At 43.5% G+C, this 20,086-nt stretch overlaps 1 protein-coding gene across 1 annotated transcript in view; it reads left to right on the top strand.

Annotated features, from left to right (window-relative positions):
- Nucleotides 1–20,086, top strand: part of elmo3 (engulfment and cell motility 3) — a 95,131-nt gene that overhangs the window by 60,216 nt on the left and 14,829 nt on the right. The window contains exon 15 of the mRNA XM_060928441.1: nucleotides 3,022–3,158. Coding sequence (XP_060784424.1) covers nucleotides 3,022–3,158 — 137 coding nt within the window. The remainder of the gene's footprint in view (nucleotides 1–3,021; nucleotides 3,159–20,086) is intronic.

Raw genomic sequence — 20,086 nt, 5'->3', positions numbered from 1 at the left:
ATCATGGCCATTTTTCTGTATGGCTGTAAAGCCATACTTAATGTATGCTGCCTCATATTTTCGGATTTTAGTCGGCCAGGACTTCTTAGTTTTTTTTCGCAGCAGTGTCCTCCACAGCAGGGCTGTTGGTTTGTTCCTTCGGTCTCTTCTTCAAAAACCTGTCCATTTTGCGCTAGCAATACGCTAGCTTGAGGAGCAAAGCAGCTTGATAAATGGTGCAAACCTCAACGTCGCAGGCAATCAGAGAGATGAGCATGGCAAACAACGTTTCGATATGATGTATTATTATTAGTGCTGTCAAGCGATTAAAATATTTAATCGCGATTAATGTCGCGACCGTCATAGTTAACTCGCGATTAATTGCAATTTAATTGCACATTTTTGTCACATGAAAAACCATTGTAATTCTCTTATCAGCATAAAAAAGTGAATGGGCTTGCTCACCGTTCAAACTACGGGGGTACTCGGGGGATCCGAGATCCCCTGAAACAGACATGAGATCCCTTGAAAACGTGATTTGGGAAATGTTGGGGGGTCTCTAAAATATTGGCAAAATGATGTTTATTGACATAGCAATCGTGTGTAACGGGAAGCATCTGCATATCCGAAGTGAGCGCGCGATGGAGATCCGCTCTCTGAGACCAGCGCAAGCACCCCCCCAAGGGAAAAAAAGGGACCCCTCGAAAATATCGGCATAGTTCGAACACTGGTTGTACCAATGTTTTTTTTTTTTTATTTATTGCAGAGCATAACACGTCTTGTCACAGCCACTGCAAAGTGGGGCTGGAGCCGCCGATGGGAAAACGAAACCTAAGCCGAGCACCATGGCTCTTCGGGGGAGGGCAGAGGACTCTGGCTGTGCGGGGCGTGGCATTACAGTCTAGCTGCTATCGTTTTTCTAAGCAAAGTCTCTGTTCCAAGTTCCTGGCAGTTTCAAAAGCTTATGAAAAACCTACATCATGTCACAGAGCGTTAATCTCGCGATAAAAAAATTATCGCCGTTAAAATTGAGTCAAGTTAATGCGTTAATAACGCGACATTTTTGACAGCACTAATTATTATTAATAATTATATTTTATAATAATGATTAAAAAACTAATTACAATATATTTAATAATAATGGTTTTAAAAAAGTATATATTTTTTTTTCGCAATTTTTTTGTTATAGTCCCTCCAACTTTCTGAGGCCCCCCTGGCGGCCCCCACTTTGAAAACCACTGGCTTAAAATACTGATGCTAATGAGTTTAAAAAGTAAAAAAATAATGCAAATCTGGTTCAAGTATAAGAGGCCGTGTTCAAGACTGATGTACAGTGGGGTCCAAAAGTCTGAGATCACATCCTTTAAAAATTAGAAATAAACAGATTTTAGAATTTGGAAATATTTTCCTTGACGGTTTCTCGGTCCCGATTTGAACGTAAGCCATCGTGTGATTTAGTGATCGCGTTAACTGCTTCATGCTAAAGGTCAGATTTTTCTTTGACTGAAGCACGTGTTCAGACGGTACTCCGATGATCTGATCGTTTCCACGTCAGCTCGAGTGCAAGGTGCGGGAAGGACTTTAGATTTAGGCCCAATCCCAATTCTAATTTCTACCCCTCCCCCTCCCCCTTCCCCTCCTCCTTCCCCTTGGCCCTTCCCCTTGAAACTGAGCTACAAGGGATAGGGCTTGAAATTCAACCCTTACGTATTGGGATAGCCCTTCAACGATCGCATACGTCATCGCGTACCTCCGTCAGCGTTTACGTTAGCAAAACGCGACCAAATGCGTCATTGGCTGCGACCAGCCGCTACAGCCAGAGCCAGAAATCTCTGCTGGCAGGGTGTGATTTGTTAACTAACACCACTGAATGGGATATCTTTGGCGCTTCGTGCACCACATCCGACAGAATGAGGTGTCAGAACACTTGTAAACAATAAAAGCGAGAATAACAGAACAAAACGTACGCAGTCAAGCAACCGAAAACAATACTCACTCCCAAAGCTTTTTAGCAGCAGCTTGGATTTCAGAAATCGCTGCTCATTCTCAGCTCGAAAGCGAATCAAGCGGCGTGTTTCCTCTGGATAACAACTTAAAACACGTAAATAATGGAGAAAATACATTTATGACAATCTTTCGCCGCGGGAACCGCCATCTTTCTGAAATCCGCATGAAATCTCGCTGAAATCCGCATGGCATTGTGGGAAATCACTCAAACCCCTTCGTTCGGAGTCAGCTCCAGGAAAATCTCCGTTTGGAGGGGTACAGAAGCCCTACCCCTTCACGTGAACGCGCAAAATGGAGGGGAAGGGCCAAGGGGTTGGTCCAAGGGGTGAAATGGGATTCGGCCTTAGACTGAGATTCATGTCACCAATTTCAAAGGTTCTCCTTTTCGCTCGAGTCGTTTCAGTAATATATTTTGTGGTAAATTGTAAAACAGCAGAATCATTTTCACTCGTCTTTCAGACCTCACTGTAAATTTGCAAAAGTGTTTATTAGAAAGCAGTGTATAATGAGGGTATAATAAGTTTTGCATTATTTACAGAAAATATACTGCAGTACTTTTAAACATGTTGCTAATCCGACACGGAGACGCTTTTAACATTAATGTCCCATTTTATAAAACAAAAACACAAAAACCCTGCAGGTTATTTTTTTGGAAAGGGTTTATAACGTTTTATAGCACGTTCGTTAGCGTCCATCAGTCTGTAATAAAGCAGTGCTGAAGAGAAGCTCGTGTCAGAGGTGTTCTGAAGGTCCAGTGCAGGTCCACAGCTCTGACGCTGCTCACTTTCTTTCTTTTTCCCTCCATTTTTAAATTTTTCTTCTTTCTTTTCATCCATTTATTCTCTTTTTTCTTCCTCCCTTTCTTTCTTTCCCTCCATTTTATTCTGTTTTTCTATCCAGCCGTCACCTTCTTTCTTTCTCCGTTAACTTCAGAACACTTTATTTATTTTCTTAAATTTGAGAGATTCTCACATTTAATCCAATCCTAAAACATTCTCATTAATCTCTCTTTCTCTCTGTCTCTCTCCTCCGTAGCATCAGAAACGGGCTCCAACTATCACCCCATCTTTTTCGCCCAGGACAGGCTGCTGGAGGAACTTTTCTGCATCTGTATCCAGCTCCTCAACAAAACCTGGAAGGAGATGAGAGCCACGCAGGAGGACTTCGATAAGGTGCTTTCTATTTTTTCTTTTGTACTTTTTGTTGCTTGTTAAACCTGCATGACTAACATTGAGCTTTTTTTTTTGTCGCTTTTCAACTTGAGGTGATTCATAATGGCAAAATTTTATTATGATATCATATAAAAATGAGAATATACCTATTAAATATGTCTATCCGGTATAATGTATCTAATGACTGGCATCTCCTGTGGGGTGAATTCTCCCAGTGTGGGCGGAAGAGACTCCGGACTCCCTGTGAGCCTGAGGAAGAGAAGAAACTAACTGAAAAATGAATGATTTGAATGAGTATATCTAATAAATACACTGTATAATATGTGTAATAAATATAGCTACATAACGAACTTGCAGCCACCCCACTCTGAGAATGTCCAATTTCATCTGATTTCAGGAGCTCAGTAGGGTCAGGTACTTGGATGGGAGATTGCCTGGGAATACCAGATGTTGTAAGCTTCTTCCCTAATTTCCTCTTGGAGACGAATAAAATCTCTGTTCGTCCATCCATCCATCCATCCATCCATCCCTCCCTCCCTCCCTCCCTCCCAGTATGGTTTTCCGGCCTTGACCCTTACGCACAGAGATTCTTCCAGATTCTCTGAATCTTTTGATGATATTATGCACTGTAGATGATGATATGTTCAAACTCTTTGCAATTTTACACTGTCGAACTCCTTTCTGATATTGCTCCACTATTTGTCGGCGCAGAATTAGGGGGATTGGTGATCCTCTTCCCATCTTTACTTCTGAGAGCCGCTGCCACTCCAAGATGCTCATTTTATACCCAGTCATGTTAATGACCTATTGCCAATTGGCCTAATGAGTTGCAATTTGGTCCTCCAGCTGTTCCTTTTTTGTACCTTTAACTTTTCCAGCCTCTTATTGCCCCTGTCCCAACTTTTTTGAGATGTGTTGCTGTCATGAAATTTCAAAATGTCTCATTTTCGACATTTGATATGTTGTCTCTGTTCTATTGTGAATACAATATCAGTTTTTGAGATTTGTAAATTATTGCATTCCGTTTTTATTTACAATTTGTACTTTGTCCCAACTTTTTTGGAATCGGGGTTGTAGTTAGCATGCCAGCATCACTGATATGAAAATAAATTAGCTACTTAATTGACATGAAATGCTTGCTGCAAGGATGGAACTCCTCAGCCTGACGCAACCGTCTTCTGTTGGGTTGGAAAGGTGTCTTTTGATTTTGTTTGTGTGAAATCACTGTAGCATCCCAGTTTGTTTTTGCAACCAGGAGGCATCACTCAGGGGTCAAGAAGAAACTCCAGATTTAATCCAGATTTATAAACCAAGTGTTGCAGCGATGCAATACATACACATCCTGCGTAACATTCAATATCTTTTGAACCGGATAGAGTTTCTGATAGAGACAGACTTTAAATTGTGTCTGAAGCATGAGATTCTTCGTTTTCCGGGGCAACTTGAAAGCAATGATACTTTCATATATCATAAGCAGGGCTGATTTAACAGGCAAAGTCAAAGTTCTTCCCGTGCGAGGACCTGATCTTCCCAGGCAGTCTCCCATCCCAGTATTAACCAGGCCCTTAAGATGCATTGGGCAGCTAGCTATGCTACAGTGCCCGGGGAGCAGTTGTGGGTTAGGTACCTTGCTCAAGGGCACTTTAGTCCAACCTTCAGGCCATGGCTGGCCCATGTTAATCTAACCACGTCTTTGAACTGTGGGGGAAACCGATGTACCTGGAGGAAACCCACACAGACACGGGGAGAACATGCAAACACCACACAGAAAGGCCCCTCTTGGCCGCTGGGCTCGAACCCAGAACCTTCTTGCTATGAGGCAACAGTGTTGGCCACTACACCTTTTAGGGGGAAGCCATGGGCTAATGGTTAGAGAAGCAGCTTTGGGACCAAAACGTCACTGGTTCAAGTCCCTGGACCAGCAGGACTGGCTGAGGTGCCCTTGAGCAAGGCACCTGACCCCAACTGCTCCGGCAAGAGTGGTGTTGTACCTCATGTCTGACTAGCCAAAGAAAAGCTGATGATGTGATCATCAGTTTAGGTGGTGCCTGACCGAAACAAAACTACACCACCGTGCCGCCCAATGGGATTACCAGTGGGGTCACTGTAACTAGGCTTACAGTGGGGGACGAGTCCTCTGGTAACCACGAGAGTTTGACTCCCCTCTTGCATCTGTATTGATGGCAGTAGCTACCATTTTTATGATGGTCTTTGGTATGACCCAACTGCGAGTAGAACTCGTGATCTCCCGGTCAAGAGACGGACACACAAACCACTAGGCCAGCTCGCGGTGCTGATTTAAAGTGCGTTGCAGCAAGTCGATCTTCTGCTCTTGCTGCAGTCATTGGGTTCATGCAAGATGTAGTGGCATTAAAGGTCCATTATCACAGGTTGTTGTCTTCTGCTGCAAACGTAGCTCTGGAGATTTGAATTCAGTACAATCTGTGACAGAGGTACAACTTGGTCACTGCAATCTGGAGGTCGTTGATATGGTAGGTTCTGCTATCTTGGTGATGTCTTGGATGCCTGCGGTGGAGTTGAATCTGCTGTCATCAACAGAGTGTGCAGTGGATGGAAGAAATTCCGTGAGTTGCTGCCTCTTCTGACCTTCCTTAGCTTCAGCATTGATGTATGGTTCTGAAACGTGGCCAGTAAAAGCTGATGTTCAGAGATTTCATCGTATTGAAATGGCCATGGTATATTGGATGTGTGGCTCCTTCTGAAAGGAGATGAAACCTTGTGATGAACTGAGGAGTCTTGTTGGCATTAACTCTATTGTAAATGAGGTACCATGCTGTCACTTACGTTGGTTTGGCCACGTAGAGAGATGTGATGAAAGCAACTGGTTGAAACGTGTCCAGTGCCTGGAGGTGAATGGTTCCAAGGGTCGTGGCTGTCCTCAGGAAAGCTGGCATCAAGTTGTTGTTCAAAATCTGCAATCCAAAGGAATATCCAGTTGTCTTGCACAAGATCAAGTTGAATGGAGGAAAAGCATCAGATAACAGTCCAACTCCTGCTTGCATGGACGAATAAAGGACTATGATGATGCACAATTGCATGATATGGGAACAGAAGCTTACTGAAGGGGAAGTGTCCATACACTGATCTCACTTTGGTACAAGCGCACAGCAATTCTGCTGAATAACACAAGGAAAAACGCCTCCTAGTGTCAAAATTGAGCAGTCCCGGAGCTGTAACTCACTGAGAGAGAAGTGTATCTATGCCAAACTTCACATGGAGCTCCAAAACACAACTTTGTTCACATTGGAAAAAGTCCCTAGTTGATTATGGAGTTAATCCAGGGGTTTCTTTGTCTCTATTGGCTTTAGAAGTTTAAACTGGCTTCCAGTAGCCAGTAGGTTTAGTGTCGAGTTGATAAGTGAATCATTTTAAGGAAGGTGTGAAATCCACGACTGTGACCTTGACATGCTGAATGTCTCTGTGATTGGTGTTTTGTTCTGATTAACACCACCTGCTCTCCCTGACGAGCAACAAGGCTTAGCTGATAGTCAGAGCTACCAGTACTCTTAGGGCCTGTCCACACGGTAATGGATTCAGGTGAATCTGATAAAATTGTTTATCGTCTCGGCCTGGCGTCCACACGGCACCGGCGTTTTGGGTGCCCCAAAACGAAATCTTTTGAGAATGGATTCCAGAGTGGAAAAATCTGGCAACGGCGCTGTTGCGAAGTTGTCTGGATGAGTAGAACGGATTTGTTTATGATGACGTCACAACCACATGACTGCCAGTGCTTCACGCCGGGTAGAAGTGTAACAAACTTGATGCAAGTTGTCAACAAATCCTATAACTTGGTTCATGAAACGCGTTTACAAAATATTTTCACTGTGAATATTTATTGTGTAACGGTGCAAAGTGAGAGAGAGAGAATAGCCCTTAGGGCAGAGTCTTTAGTCCAAACACTGCGGAAGTACTGAGTATAACCAAACCGCACACCGCCCGTGCGCTTTCCAAAAACAAAAACAATCCCGCCAGCAAAAATAGGAAAAAAAGGAGTGATCTCACCTCTTCAGATGTTGGTTTAAGTCCGACAATACATTCCTCAAAAAGGGCGTAGAAGAACAAAGTAATCCATCAACGTGTAGCATTCAATTTATTCCGGACCATTAAAGAATTCTGGAGGATATCAGAATGTTGGCGTACCGGCTTCCATCTACCCCCGTTCATTCCTCTTTCCACGTCTTTCATTTTACGCTACTGATTAATAATCAAAACTTTATGTGGCTAATGCTACAGAAGAAGGGGTTTATGTGCATGCGTCTACTACTTCTATTGTTCTGGTGTCTCCGATGGGACCATCTTACAGCGCATGTGAGGTGTGGCATGTGTATTGCATCGTTTTCAGCAAGTGTTGCGTTGCAATATGTACCTGATGATATTTTACTGATCCGTTGCCCATGTGGACGCGATATTTAAAAAAAAAAAAATCTCGTTGCCGTTGTCGTGTGGATGTAGCCTTAAACCCCTGTTCTGAAGTGTCCTTTCAGTAGATACTTATTACCCAAAGGGTTCCTCAAAACATGTCCTCTTTTACAAACTGACCTTTTAACCTTCAGGCTGGAACGATTGTCTTTGTCCTCATAGCCAGGGCCACTGAGTTTTTTTTTTTTTTAATGAGGGTATTAGCGCAACAATAGCAAGCCCACTCTGTAACAGAAACCGAGAGAGCGCGTGAGAGAGGAAAATCTGTTCCCCATCACAATGGCTCGGTTAAATCAGCACTAAATAACGCACGTGATGGTCAAAGCCCAGTCCACAGACAACGCCATAAAAGGGATTGTAAACAATCAGCACTGTAAACATGTGGCCCTGTGTCATTTAGTTCAGGCACGAGCATTCAAAAACAGGACACGGTCTAAACAGGTTTGAGTTCATTTCCCACCAATAAGTTGATTATTTTCCTGGAACAGCACACCTGAGGAGTTTTATTCCTCTTATACCACAGCACTCTTCTAACAATTACAATTTTTATTTGTTAATGAACGAAACATCAAACTTTTAATGTTGTGGAACGTCCACAAAACTACTTCCTGTTATGATCCCACTATAGCAGCTCTCAACAGTATAATATGCTATAAACAGTCGTTCCCTCACCAGTCTCTTTTTCCCTCTCCTCCTTTGACAACCATTTGGAATATAATTTCCCTTTTCACAAAGAAAGAAAGAGGGAGAAGTAGGGAACAAAAAGAGGGGGGAAAGTAGGGAACGAAAGAGAGAAAGAGGGAGAAGTAGGGAATAAAAGGAAGGAAGAAAGAAAGAAAGGGGGAAAGTAGGGAACGAAAGAAAGAGGGAGAAGTAGGGAACAAAAAGAGGTGGGAAAGTAGGGAACAAAAGAGAGAAAGGGAGAAGTAGGGAACAAAAGGAAGGAAGAAAGAAAGAGAGAAAGAAAGAAAGAAAGGGGGAAAGTAGGGAACGAAAGAAAGAGGGAGAAGTAGGGAACAAAAAGAGGGGGGAAAGTAGGGAACAAAAGAGAGAAAGGGAGAAGTAGGGAACAAAAGGAAGGAAGAAAGAAAGAAAGGGGGAAAGTAGGGAACGAAAGAAAGAGGGAGAAGTAGGGAACAAAAAGAGGGGGGAAGTAGGGAACGAAAGAGAGAAAGAGGGAGAAGTAGGGAACAAAAGGAAGGAAGAAAGAAAGGGGGAAAGTAGGGAACGAAAGAAAGAGGGAGAAGTAGGGAACAAAAAGAGGTGGGAAAGTAGGGAACGAAAGAGAGAAAGAGGGAGAAGTAGGGAACAAAAGGAAGGAAGAAAGAAAGGGGGAAAGTAGGGAATGAAAGAAAGAGGGAGAAGTAGGGAACAAAAAGAGGGGGGAAGTAGGGAACGAAAGAGAGAAAGGGAGAAGTAGGGAACAAAAGGAAGGAAGAAAGAAAGGGGGAAAGTAGGGAACGAAAGAAAGAGGGAGAAGTAGGGAACAAAAAGAGGGGGGAAGTAGGGAACGAAAGAGAGAAAGAGGGAGAAGTAGGGAACGAAAGAGAGAATGAGGGGGGAAGTAGGGAACAAAAGAGGGAAAGTAGGGAATGAAAGAAAGAGGGAGAAGTAGGGAACAAAAGGAAGGAAGGAAGAAAGAAAGAAAGAAAGAAAGAAAGAAAGAAAGAAAGGGGGAAGTAGGGAACGAAAGAAAGAGGGAGAAGTAGGGAACAAAAAGAGGTGGGAAAGTAGGGAACGAAAGAGAGAAAGAGGGAGAAGTAGGGAACAAAAGGAAGGAAGAAAAAGGGGGAAAGTAGGGAATGAAAGAAAGAGGGAGAAGTAGGGAACAAAAAGAGGGGGGAAGTAGGGAACGAAAGAGAGAGAGAGGGAGAAGTAGGGAACAAAAGGAAAGAAGAAAGAGGGAGAAGTAGGGAACGAAAGAGAGAATGAGGAGGGAAGTAGGGAACAAAAGAGGGAAAGTAGGGAATGAAAGAAAGGGAGAAGTAGGGAACGAAAGAAAGAAAGAAAGAAAGAAAGAAAGAAAGAAAGAAAGAAAGAAAGGGGGAAAGTAGGGAATGAAAGAAAGAGGGAGAAGTAGGGAACAAAAAGAGGTGGGAAAGTAGGGAACGAAAGAGAGAAAGAGGGAGAAGTAGGGAACAAAAGGAAGGAAGAAAGAAAGGGGGAAAGTAGGGAATGAAAGAAAGAGGGAGAAGTAGGGAACAAAAAGAGGGGGGAAGTAGGGAATGAAAGAGAGAAAGAGGGAGAAGTAGGGAACAAAAGGAAGGAAGAAAGAGGGAGAAGTAGGGAACGAAAGAGAGAATGAGGGGGGAAGTAGGGAACAAAAGAGGGAAAGTAGAGAACGAAAGAAAGAGGGAGAAGTACAGTGCCTTGAAAAAGTATTCGTACCCCTTGAACTTTTTCACATTTTTCCACCTTGCAACCACCAACTTAAAAGTTTTTTATTGAGATTTTATGTGATAGACCAACACAGAGTAGCACATAATTGTGAAGTGAAATGAAAATAATAAATGGTCTTCAAAATTTTAAATAAATAAATAATCTGAAAAATGTGATGTGCATTAGTATTCAGCCCCCCTGCGTCAATACTTTGTAGAGCCACCTTTTGCTGCAATTACAGCTGCAAGTCTTTTGTGGTATGTCTCTACCAGCTTTGCACATCTAGACACTGAAATTTTTGCCCATTCTTCTTTGCAAAACAGCTCAAGCTCAGCCAGATTGGATGGAGAGCGTCTGTGAACAGCAATTTTCAAGTCTTGCCACAGATGCTCAATGGGATTTAGGTCTGGACTTTGACTGGCCCATTCTAACACATGAATATTCTTTGATCTAAACCATTCCATTGTAGCTCTGGCTGTATGTTTAGGGTCATTGTCTTGCTGGAAGGTGAATCTCCTTCCCAGTCTCAAGTCTTTTGCAGCCTCCGACAGGTTTTCTTCCAGGATTGCCCTGTATTTAGCTCCATCCATCTTCCCATCAACTCTGACCAGCTTCCCTGTCCCTGCTGAAGAAAAGCATCCCCATAGCATGATGCTGCCACCACCATGTTTCACAGTGGGGATGGTGTGTGCAGGGTGATGAGCAGTGTTAGTTTTCCGCCACACATAGCGCTTTGCATTTAGGCCAAAAAGTTCAACTTTGGTCTCATCTGACCAAAACACCTTCTTCCACGTTTGCTGTGTCCCCTACATGGCTTCTGGCAAACTGCAAACGGGACTTCTTATGCCTGTCTTTCAACAATGGCTTTCTTCTTGCCACTCTTCCAAAAAGGCCAGATTTGTGGAGTGTACGACTTATAGTTGTCCTGTGCACAGATTCTCCCACATGAGCTGTGGATTTCTGCAGCTCCTCCAGAGTGATCATGGGCCTCTCGGCTGCTTCTCTGACCAGTGCTCTCCTTGCTCGCTCTGTCAGTTTAGGTGGATGGCCATGTCTTGGTAGGTTTGCAGTTGTGCCATGCTTTTTCCATTTTTGAATGATGGATTGAACAGTGCTTCTTGAGATGTTCAGAGCTTGGGATATTTTTTTATAGCCTAACCCTGCTTTCAACTTCTCCAGAACTTTATCCCTGACCTGTCTGGTGAGTTCTTTGGTCTTCATGATGCTGTTTGTTCTTCAGTGTTCTCTAACAAACCACTGAGGCCTTCACAGAACAAGTGTATTTATGCTGAGAGTAAATTACACACAGTAGGACTCTATTAACTAATTAGACGACTTCTGAAGGCAATTGATTGCACTGGATTGTATTTGGAGGTATCAGAGGACAGGGGGCTGAATACTAATGCACACCACATTTTTCAGATTTTTATTTTTATTTTAAAATTTTGAAGACCATTTATCATTTTCGTTTCACTTCACAATTATGTGCTACTCTGTGTTGGTCTATCACATAAAATCTCAATAAAAAACTTTTAAGTTCGTGGGTGTAAGGTGGAAAAATGTGAAAAAAGTTCAAGGGGTATGAATACTTTTTCAAGGCACTGTAGGGAACAAAAGGAAGAAAGGGGAGAAATGGGGAACAAAAGGAAGGAAGAAAGAGAGAAAAAAGAGGGGGGAAGTAGGGAACAAAAGAAAGAAGGGGGGAAGTAGGGAATGAAAGGAAGAAAGAAAGATGGGAAAGTAGGGAAGGAAAGAAAGAGGGGGAAAGTAGGGAATGAAAGGAAGAAGGGCGGAAAGGAAAAAGGAGTAAATAAATAAGGAAGAAAGCAAGTAAGAAGAAATGGAAGAAGGGGGAAAGGAGGAGTAAGATGAAAGAAAGGGGAAGCAAGGAAGAAAAAGTAAATAAGAAAGTAAATCATGAAGAAATGAAACAAGATCGAAAGAAAAACAATAAAGTAAGTAAATAATTGGATAGAAAAGAAAGCAGACAAATACAAAACGTAAAAAAGTCTGTCCTGAAACAACAAGAAGGTAAATAAGGGAGAGAAATAAAGAAGAATATTTAGAGTAACTCATTTGGAACTTTAATGAACACAGTGAACTCCTAGCCCCGCCCCCAAACCATTAGTACCTCTTGGTACCCAATAGACCCCTTGCACTGATTACACATTTACGTTAGCAACCATCGCTACCTTTGTCCTGGGGAACAAGCGAACTTTGGTCACGTACTGAAGACGAGTGATACTGAAGATGTCTGAAGAAAACTGCAGCTAAAAAAAGCTCTACTACCGCATTACATGGATAATCTTGGTCAGAAAGAAGTGAAGGATAGATATACGCAGAAATTAGTTTAATAGTGGCTATGATCTGGACAAAACTCCTCGAAACATTTGGAGTGACGGTGTAGATTTGTGGCCTCGCGTTAGCATTAGCTACATAGATGTGGGAATGTACTTTTTTTTTTTTTTTTTTTTCCAGCACAAAACATTCTCGGGCGGCACGGTGGTGTAGTGGTTAGCGCTGTCGCCTCACAGCAAGAAGGTCCGGGTTCGAGCCCCGTGGCCGGCGAGGGCCTTTCTGTGCGGAGTTTGCATGTTCTCCCCGTGTCCACGTGGGTTTCCTCCGGGTGCTCCGGTTTCCCCCACAGTCCAAAGACATGCAGGTTAGGTTAACTGGTGACTCTAAATTGAGCGTAGGTGTGAATGTGAGTGTGAATGGTTGTCTGTGTCTATGTGTCAGCCCTGTGATGACCTGGCGACTTGTCCAGGGTGTACCCCGCCTTTCGCCCGTAGTCAGCTGGGATAGGATCCAGCTTGCCTGCAACCCTGTAGAAGGATAAAGCGGCTACAGATAATGAGATGAGACAAAAAATTCTCCATATTGAAGACAGATTAAACCTTGCTTACAGGAAAGACGGTGTCTGTTTGACCCCCAGGTGAAATTATCACGTGATGTGTGGCAACATGCACAAGGGGTCTATATGATCAGGAACCAAAAATCAAGTTCTACCATCCGTACCAGTGGGTTTAAAAAAAAAAAAAAAAAAAAAGCCAGGTGTGTTTTTGTGTTTTTAAATTTATGTATTTTTATTTTTTTTTTGCTGAAGTTTCGGTACTTTTTGCAGCAGAAGAATTCCAGCTGTACTGACGCTGCTAAACCGCTCAGGCTTTCACTCTCAGGATATGATGTCATTGTGCTGGTTCTCATTCCTCCATATGTGACAGTGACTCTGTCCTGCGTTCTCCACACCTCCATGTTCCACCGTTTCCCTCCCTCTCACCCTGCTTTTCTCATTTCCTCGTCTCCTCGTCTCCTGACTCTGCTGTTTCTCCGCGCTCATAATCGCTCCTGGCAGCCTGTTTCTGCCAGCTGGGGCCCAAACTCTGTGCGAGAGTTAGTGTGTGTGTTTGGCATCCACTTGTGGGCGGGTTTTTTCAGGGAGATGCTCCCTGTTTAGGGAAAATCGCATCAGTGTTGGAAGTGGCTCGAGGGAGGATTTGCACATGGATGCACACACACACACAGAGTGAGGTGAGGATCAAGAGAAGCTGCGTTAACCATCATAGCCATGGCAGAGGTACGTTTACAGATTATTCCGTTAGAGCAGATGCAAGCAATGACTGTGAATGGCAAAAAGGAGCAGACGAGGTGTTAGTTATTGGAGTGTGTGTGTGGGGGGGATGTAGTGTCATTTTTATTTTTATTTTTTTAATGTCGGTCATTGTGCTAAACCTGTCAAATCACTGGAATGTTTCAGATTTCAGTTGTTTGCGGTTAGAGATTCATGTTTCAGCTGCATGTGTTCACTTTTTGTTTTTTTCCAATCCATTCTAGAAAGGTGTGGAAACTTTTTGTAAACAGGTGACACGTGACTTCTGACTGTCGCCGCTAACCGCTACAAACCAAGAAAGGCTCGTAATTTAATTATTTTCTATTGACTTGAGCCAGATTAGACACACATTCCTAATGAGAAATACAGGAGGGTGTGTAAGTTTATTTTTACATATATATATATAAAATATACTGTACTGTGCAAGTGTCTTAGGCACACGTAAAGAAATGCTGTCAGCCAAAAGTGGCTTAAAAATAATGAAATGAAATGTTACAGCATTTAAAAAAAAATACTGTAGTCAGTAAGCCATAATAAATGAAACAAAGTCAGTATTTGGTGTGAGACGACCCTTTGCTTAAAAAAACAAAAAACAGTAGTCTCAGGTAGCCTGGGCGCACCCATCCTAAGTGTGACGCAACACGAGGGCCTGTTGCGAGCTTAGTCTGGCAAGGCAAGCTATCTCCAGCTCTTCCAAGCTCCCGAAAAATCGGGAACCAGTCAACTTTGAGCATCTCCAGCGGCCCTGGGTAGAGGCGCGTTCAAGGCAGTGACGTAGTAGAACTGCGACCGGAAGCCATAGATTGTTTACAGAATCTATGCCGGAAGCGCTTCATTCACTAGAAACATTACGAACATGGAGCAGCGGCAAGCCTTTGACACAGCGGTAGATGCTGTATTGAAAGCATTCAACGGGAAGTTCTCATTGAAAACGGAGCAAAGAGCAGCCCTGGAGGTATTTATCTTCTTCCTGTTACTCAAGCAGTTTCCGTCGCGTCACATACGTCAGAGGAAAGAGTGATGTGATTGGTTTAAGCTTCGTCACAGCCTTTTCTGGCTTCGACCAGTAGCAAACTGAGGCATTTCAGGGAGGCGGGTCAACCACGCCTTTGGGAAACGGTTGGGCTTAATAGCTTTGCCAGACCAAATGCTCGCAGAGCTTTGAAGTCGCGTTAGCCAGACTAAGTCTCAGGTACAATGAGTGCAGTTTTATGCAGAAATGAGCTGTAGGTTTTACTGAGCATCTTACAGAACCAGCCACAGTTCTTCTGGACACTTTGACCGTTACGCTCGCTTCTTCATTTTGCACCAAACTTTTGCACCCGTAGCCTTCATTATGCTTTCTTTTTTTAATCTGAAAAGTGCTCCTTATGGATGGAATGCGCTGCTCAGGTACAACATTTAATTTTGTCCTGGAAAACGAACGTCTGAAACTCCTAAAATGTTTTTGTGGTGGTGGTCCTTCGTTGCCGAAGAAGACTGTCTGTGTTCTCATCATGGGGGGTGGGACCTCATATGGCTCCTGAGACCAAATGCTGAGGCACACAGACGCCCACACTTTGTACATCAGTGGTCCGTTGTCAGGACTACTGTGGATGCCGTCCTGTGGCATCTGACCCTTGCAGCGTTGAGGCGCTGCCTCCTATCCCCTTCGAAAGATGTAGTCGCTCAGGATGTGACTGCCCTCCAAGCTGTTCTATCAGCAGCTAACGACTCCAGTTAGGATTGTTGGATGCCGCACCATTTGAAGTTGTTTTTTAGTGTGTCCTTATCTCAGCTTGGGCCTTCCTCTTTTCCATGTGCCCAGCTTCAATTCCCCATACATTAGTTGTCTGGGGATATGGTTGTCAGAGATTCTAATAACATGGCCAGTCCAGCGAAGTTGGGACTTCAGCAGAATTGCTTCAACACTTGTGCATTGGGCCAAGTCTAACACCTCCTGGTTGGTGACTCTGTCCTGCCAAGAAATCTCATCTCATCATCTCTAGCCGCTTTATCCTTCTACAGGGTCGCAGGCGAGCTGGAGCCTATCCCAGCTGACTACGGGCGAAAGGCGGGGTACACCCTGGACAAGTCGCCAGGTCATCACAGGGCTGACACATAGACACAGACAACCATTCACACTCACATTCACACCTACGGTCAATTTAGAGTCACCAGTTAACCTAACCTGCATGTCTTTGGACTGTGGGGGAAACCGGAGCACCCGGAGGAAACCCACGCAGACACGGGGAGAACATGCAAACTCCGCACAGAAAGGCCCTCGCCGGCCACGGGGCTCGAACCCGGACCTTCTTGCTGTGAGGCGACAGCGCTAACCACTACACCACCGTGCTGCCCCCTGCCAAGAAATATTCATGATTTTATGTAGTGACCTCATATGGAATTGCTTAAGCTGCTTGATATGTCTGCGATACAAGGTCCAGCTTTGGCATCCATAAAGAAGTGAAGAGAGTACTACTCCTTTATAGATCTTGATCTTGGTGGTCAGTTTGATGCCTTTTTGTTGCAAGACCTTTACCCTAAGTCTCCCAAGTGCCTGGCTTGCTTTTTGGATCCTGGTTGTGACGACTTCTTTGTCCAGGGATCCATCTGCAGAGATTGTGCTCCCCAAATATGGGAAGTGTTCCAGACATTTCAGTTGCATTGTGTCTATGGTGGTGTTTGGGGCTGGTTGTACCAGGACCACTGTTTTTCCTAGGCTGATGGTCAGACCAAATACCTTTTGATGCTTCTGCAAAGCGGTCCACAATCACCTGTAGGTGGCTCTCCTTGTGTGCCATAAAGGCACAGTCATCAGCAAATACAACTTCCTGGATGAGTTTGTCCACAATCTTAGTTCGAGCAGTGAGACGGCAGAGGTCAAAGACTGATCCGTCAGCTCTGTACCTGATGTATACTCCCAGATCGAGGTTTTTCACTGTGTGGAGCAAGACCTGCATGAAGTACAAGTTGAACAGCACAGGGGCAAGGACACACCCTTGCTTCACACCAGTGGAGATGTTGAAAGAGTCTGAGTACTCAGCATCAGAAAGGATTTGCCCAGTCATGTTTTCATGGAACAGCCTGATCAGCGTAGTAAACTTTCATGGGTAGCCCAGTTTGGTGAGTGTGGACCACAGTGCCTCCCTGTTAATAGAGTCAAAGGCCTTGGTAAGGTCTATAAACACTGCGTATAGGTCCATATGCTGTTCAATGCATTTCTCCTGCACTTGACGCACCGCAAACACCATATCTGTGGTGCTGACTCGATAATGTAGAAGTTATAAAATAGAAATATATACAGCTGTGGTCAGAAGTTTACATACAATGACATGAATGTCATCTTTGATATGAATGTCATGGCAGTATTTGGGCTTTCAGTCATTTCTTTGAACTGTTCTTTTTCTGTAGCAGAATGATTATACAGCTTTAATTAAAAAAAAAAAGCCACTAGAATTTGGTGCACAAGTTTTATTTTCTTTGGGTTTTCTGAAATTAACACAGGGTCAAAAATATACATACAGCACACCTAATATTTGGGTAAAATGTCTCTTCGTTTCTGTTTACCATGAAGAAGCTTCTGGTTGGATATTTCACGACTCTTCATAGAATTGGTAGAGTTCAATTAAGTTTTTTTTTTCTCCTTGGCATGGACTCAACTTATAAGCACGGTCCATATATTTTCAATACGGTTGAACTCAGGACTTGTTTTTAAGCTTAATGTTCACCTGCTTTATCCTCCACAACCAGCTCTGATACGTGTTTGGGTTCATTGTCCTGTTGTAACTCCCAAGTCGTGTTCAAGTTTCTAATGGTTTACAGTGAAGAATTCTGAGGTAGTCCTCCTCCTTCATTATTCCATCCGCTTTGTGCAATGAACCAGTTCCACTGGCAGCAAAACAGCCCCAGAGCATGATGATCCTACCACCACCGCCAGCTGCTACAGTGTCCCTCTGTACATGGTGGTCATTGTGGCCAAACAACTCAATCTTTGTCTCATCTGACCATACAGCTTTCTTCCAGAAGGCTTTTTCTTTGTCCGTGTGGTCAGCTTCAAACTTTAGTTAAGCTTGAAGGTGTCAATTTCAAAGCAGGGGGTTATTTCTTGGATAGCAGCCTCTTAGTCCACGGTGATCTGAACTGTAGACAGCGATCCATCAGCTTCCAGTTCATGGCAGGGCTGTGCCATGGTGGTTCTCAGGTTGTTCCTGACCATCCAAACCAATTTCCTTTCAGCTGAGGGTGACAGTTTGGGTTTTCTTGAAGCAAAGTGGCTTGGCAAAGTGACTACATCTGACAATAACTTGGATACAATTGTTTGACCTGATCTTGGAATTTGCAGTTGTTTAGAAATGGCTCCAAGAGACATTCTGGAGTTGTGTACATCTGCGATCCTCTTTCTCAGATCTGCACTGAGCTCCTTGGACTTTCCCATTTTACTGTGTGTTGATCAATCCAGTGAGTGCTGTAAACAAACCCTTTTTATGAAGGCACAGAGAAGCGACCAGCTGTAGTCAATCATGATCACTAACAGGAAGTTAAGAGACCTTGGCCTTGGAAAGATAAGAGACATTTTGGAAGTTTCAGCACCTCTGATTTAATAATCTAAGTGAGCGTATGTATATTTTTGACCCTGTATGTATAATTTTGACCCTGTGTTGATTTCAGAAAATTAAAACGTGTGCACCAAATTCTAGTGGTTTTTTTAATTACACACACACATCACATTATCTCTAGCCGCTTTATCCTTCTACAGGGTCGCAGGCGAGCTGGAGCCTATCCCAGCTGACTACGGGCGAAAGGCGGGGTACACCCTGGACAAGTCGCCAGGTCATCACAGGGCTGACACATAGACACAGACAACCATTCACACTCACATTCACACCTACGCTCAATTTAGAGTCACCAGTTAACCTAACCTGCATGTCTTTGGACTGTGGGGGAAACCGGAGCACCCGGAGGAAACCCACGCAGACACGGGGAGAACATGCAAACTCCACACAGAAAGGCCCTCGCCGGCCACGGGGCTCGAACCCAGGACCTTCTTGCTGTGAGGCGACAGCGCTAACCACTACACCACCGTGCCGCCTTTTTTTAATTAATTAATTATTTTTTTAAATTAAAGATGGATGCTGTACAATCATTCTGCCACAGAAAAAGAACCGTTGAAGGGATTACTGAAAGCCCAAGTACTGCCATGACATTCATGTCACTGTATGTAAACTTCTGACCACAACTGTAAAAGAAACACATGATCTGTTGGGTTAATTGATGTGGTTTTACTAAAATTTTTAAATTTCCACGACTCTCATGATTATTTTCTTCGTGTGTACATTTTGATTTCTTTCTTATTCGGCTCTTTTTTTTTCCTGTAAGCACCAAGCCGCCGGCACAGCTCTCGTTTCTAAATGTTTCATCTAAATAATAAAATGTACACATCACGTCTGTAATACTTTAATGTCACATCTGTAAGGCCCCAACGTCATGTCCATTGCCTGAATGTCACATCTGTAACACATGAACTTCACACTTTCTTTCAACAAATACTTTAATTATTACACGGGCACGCTGTTATTACTTGTGATCAATGCAACAAAGCAGAGTTAAATATTTCAGTTCACTGCTGATTAAATGTGAGCATTAAATCATATCTCAGGTGAGAAAATCTCACCTCGCGGTTCCACCTCAAATCAGTGCTTTGTGTTTCTGTGATATTTACTGCAGTAATAGTTTCTCGTTGAGAAGCCTTGCAGCAAACTGTAGTGTCTGTTAACGTGTGTGTATCAGCGACACAACAGTATGAGAAAGGAAACCTGTCTCACTGATGCTGATCTGCCCCAGCAGTGAGACGGGTGAATTCATGCTCTGTTTTATAACAGGAGCATTTTGACGATCATTTTTAACATCATGGCAAAGTGAAATGGGTCAGTCTGAAAACAGTGTTTTCGTTTTGACAGAAATGAAACGTCATTTAGCGTGAGAGCGAGAGCGCAAGTGAGAGCGAGAGCGAAAGTGAGCGCGAGAGTGCGAGAGAGACTGCGAGTATGAGGGAGAGAGTGCGTGCAAGAGATGCATGAGTGTGAGAGAGTGTGCAAGTGTGTGTGAGAGAGCGAGCGAGTGTGAGAGTGTGCATGTGTGTGTGTGAGGGAGAGAGAGAGCACAAGTGTGTGTGCGCGAGAGAGAATTCCGCACTACCTCACCTTAACAGCTGCTAGTTTGTTTATTCTGCTTATTTCATGTTTCATGTTTACCTGCTGTACCTCAAGTGCCCTTGACTGTTTGGTTATTTGAACCAATTTGTGTGTGTGTGTGTGTGTGTGTGTGTATGAGTGTTTAGTCTATGTCTAGTTCATATCTAGAGTGTTTACACTGTTTATATTGTCTGTTTGAGTGTTTAGTCTGTGTGTAGTTCTTATCTAGTGTTTACACCGTTTATATTGTCTGAGTGTTTAGTCTGTCTTGTTTTATCTAGTGTTTATACTGTTTATATTGTTTGTCTAAGTGTTTAGTCTATGTC

Source organism: Neoarius graeffei, chromosome 8 (assembly GCF_027579695.1).
Source record: "Neoarius graeffei isolate fNeoGra1 chromosome 8, fNeoGra1.pri, whole genome shotgun sequence".
NCBI classification, from domain to species: Eukaryota; Metazoa; Chordata; class Actinopteri; order Siluriformes; family Ariidae; genus Neoarius; species Neoarius graeffei.
This window is presented reverse-complemented; position numbering and strand designations above follow the sequence as displayed.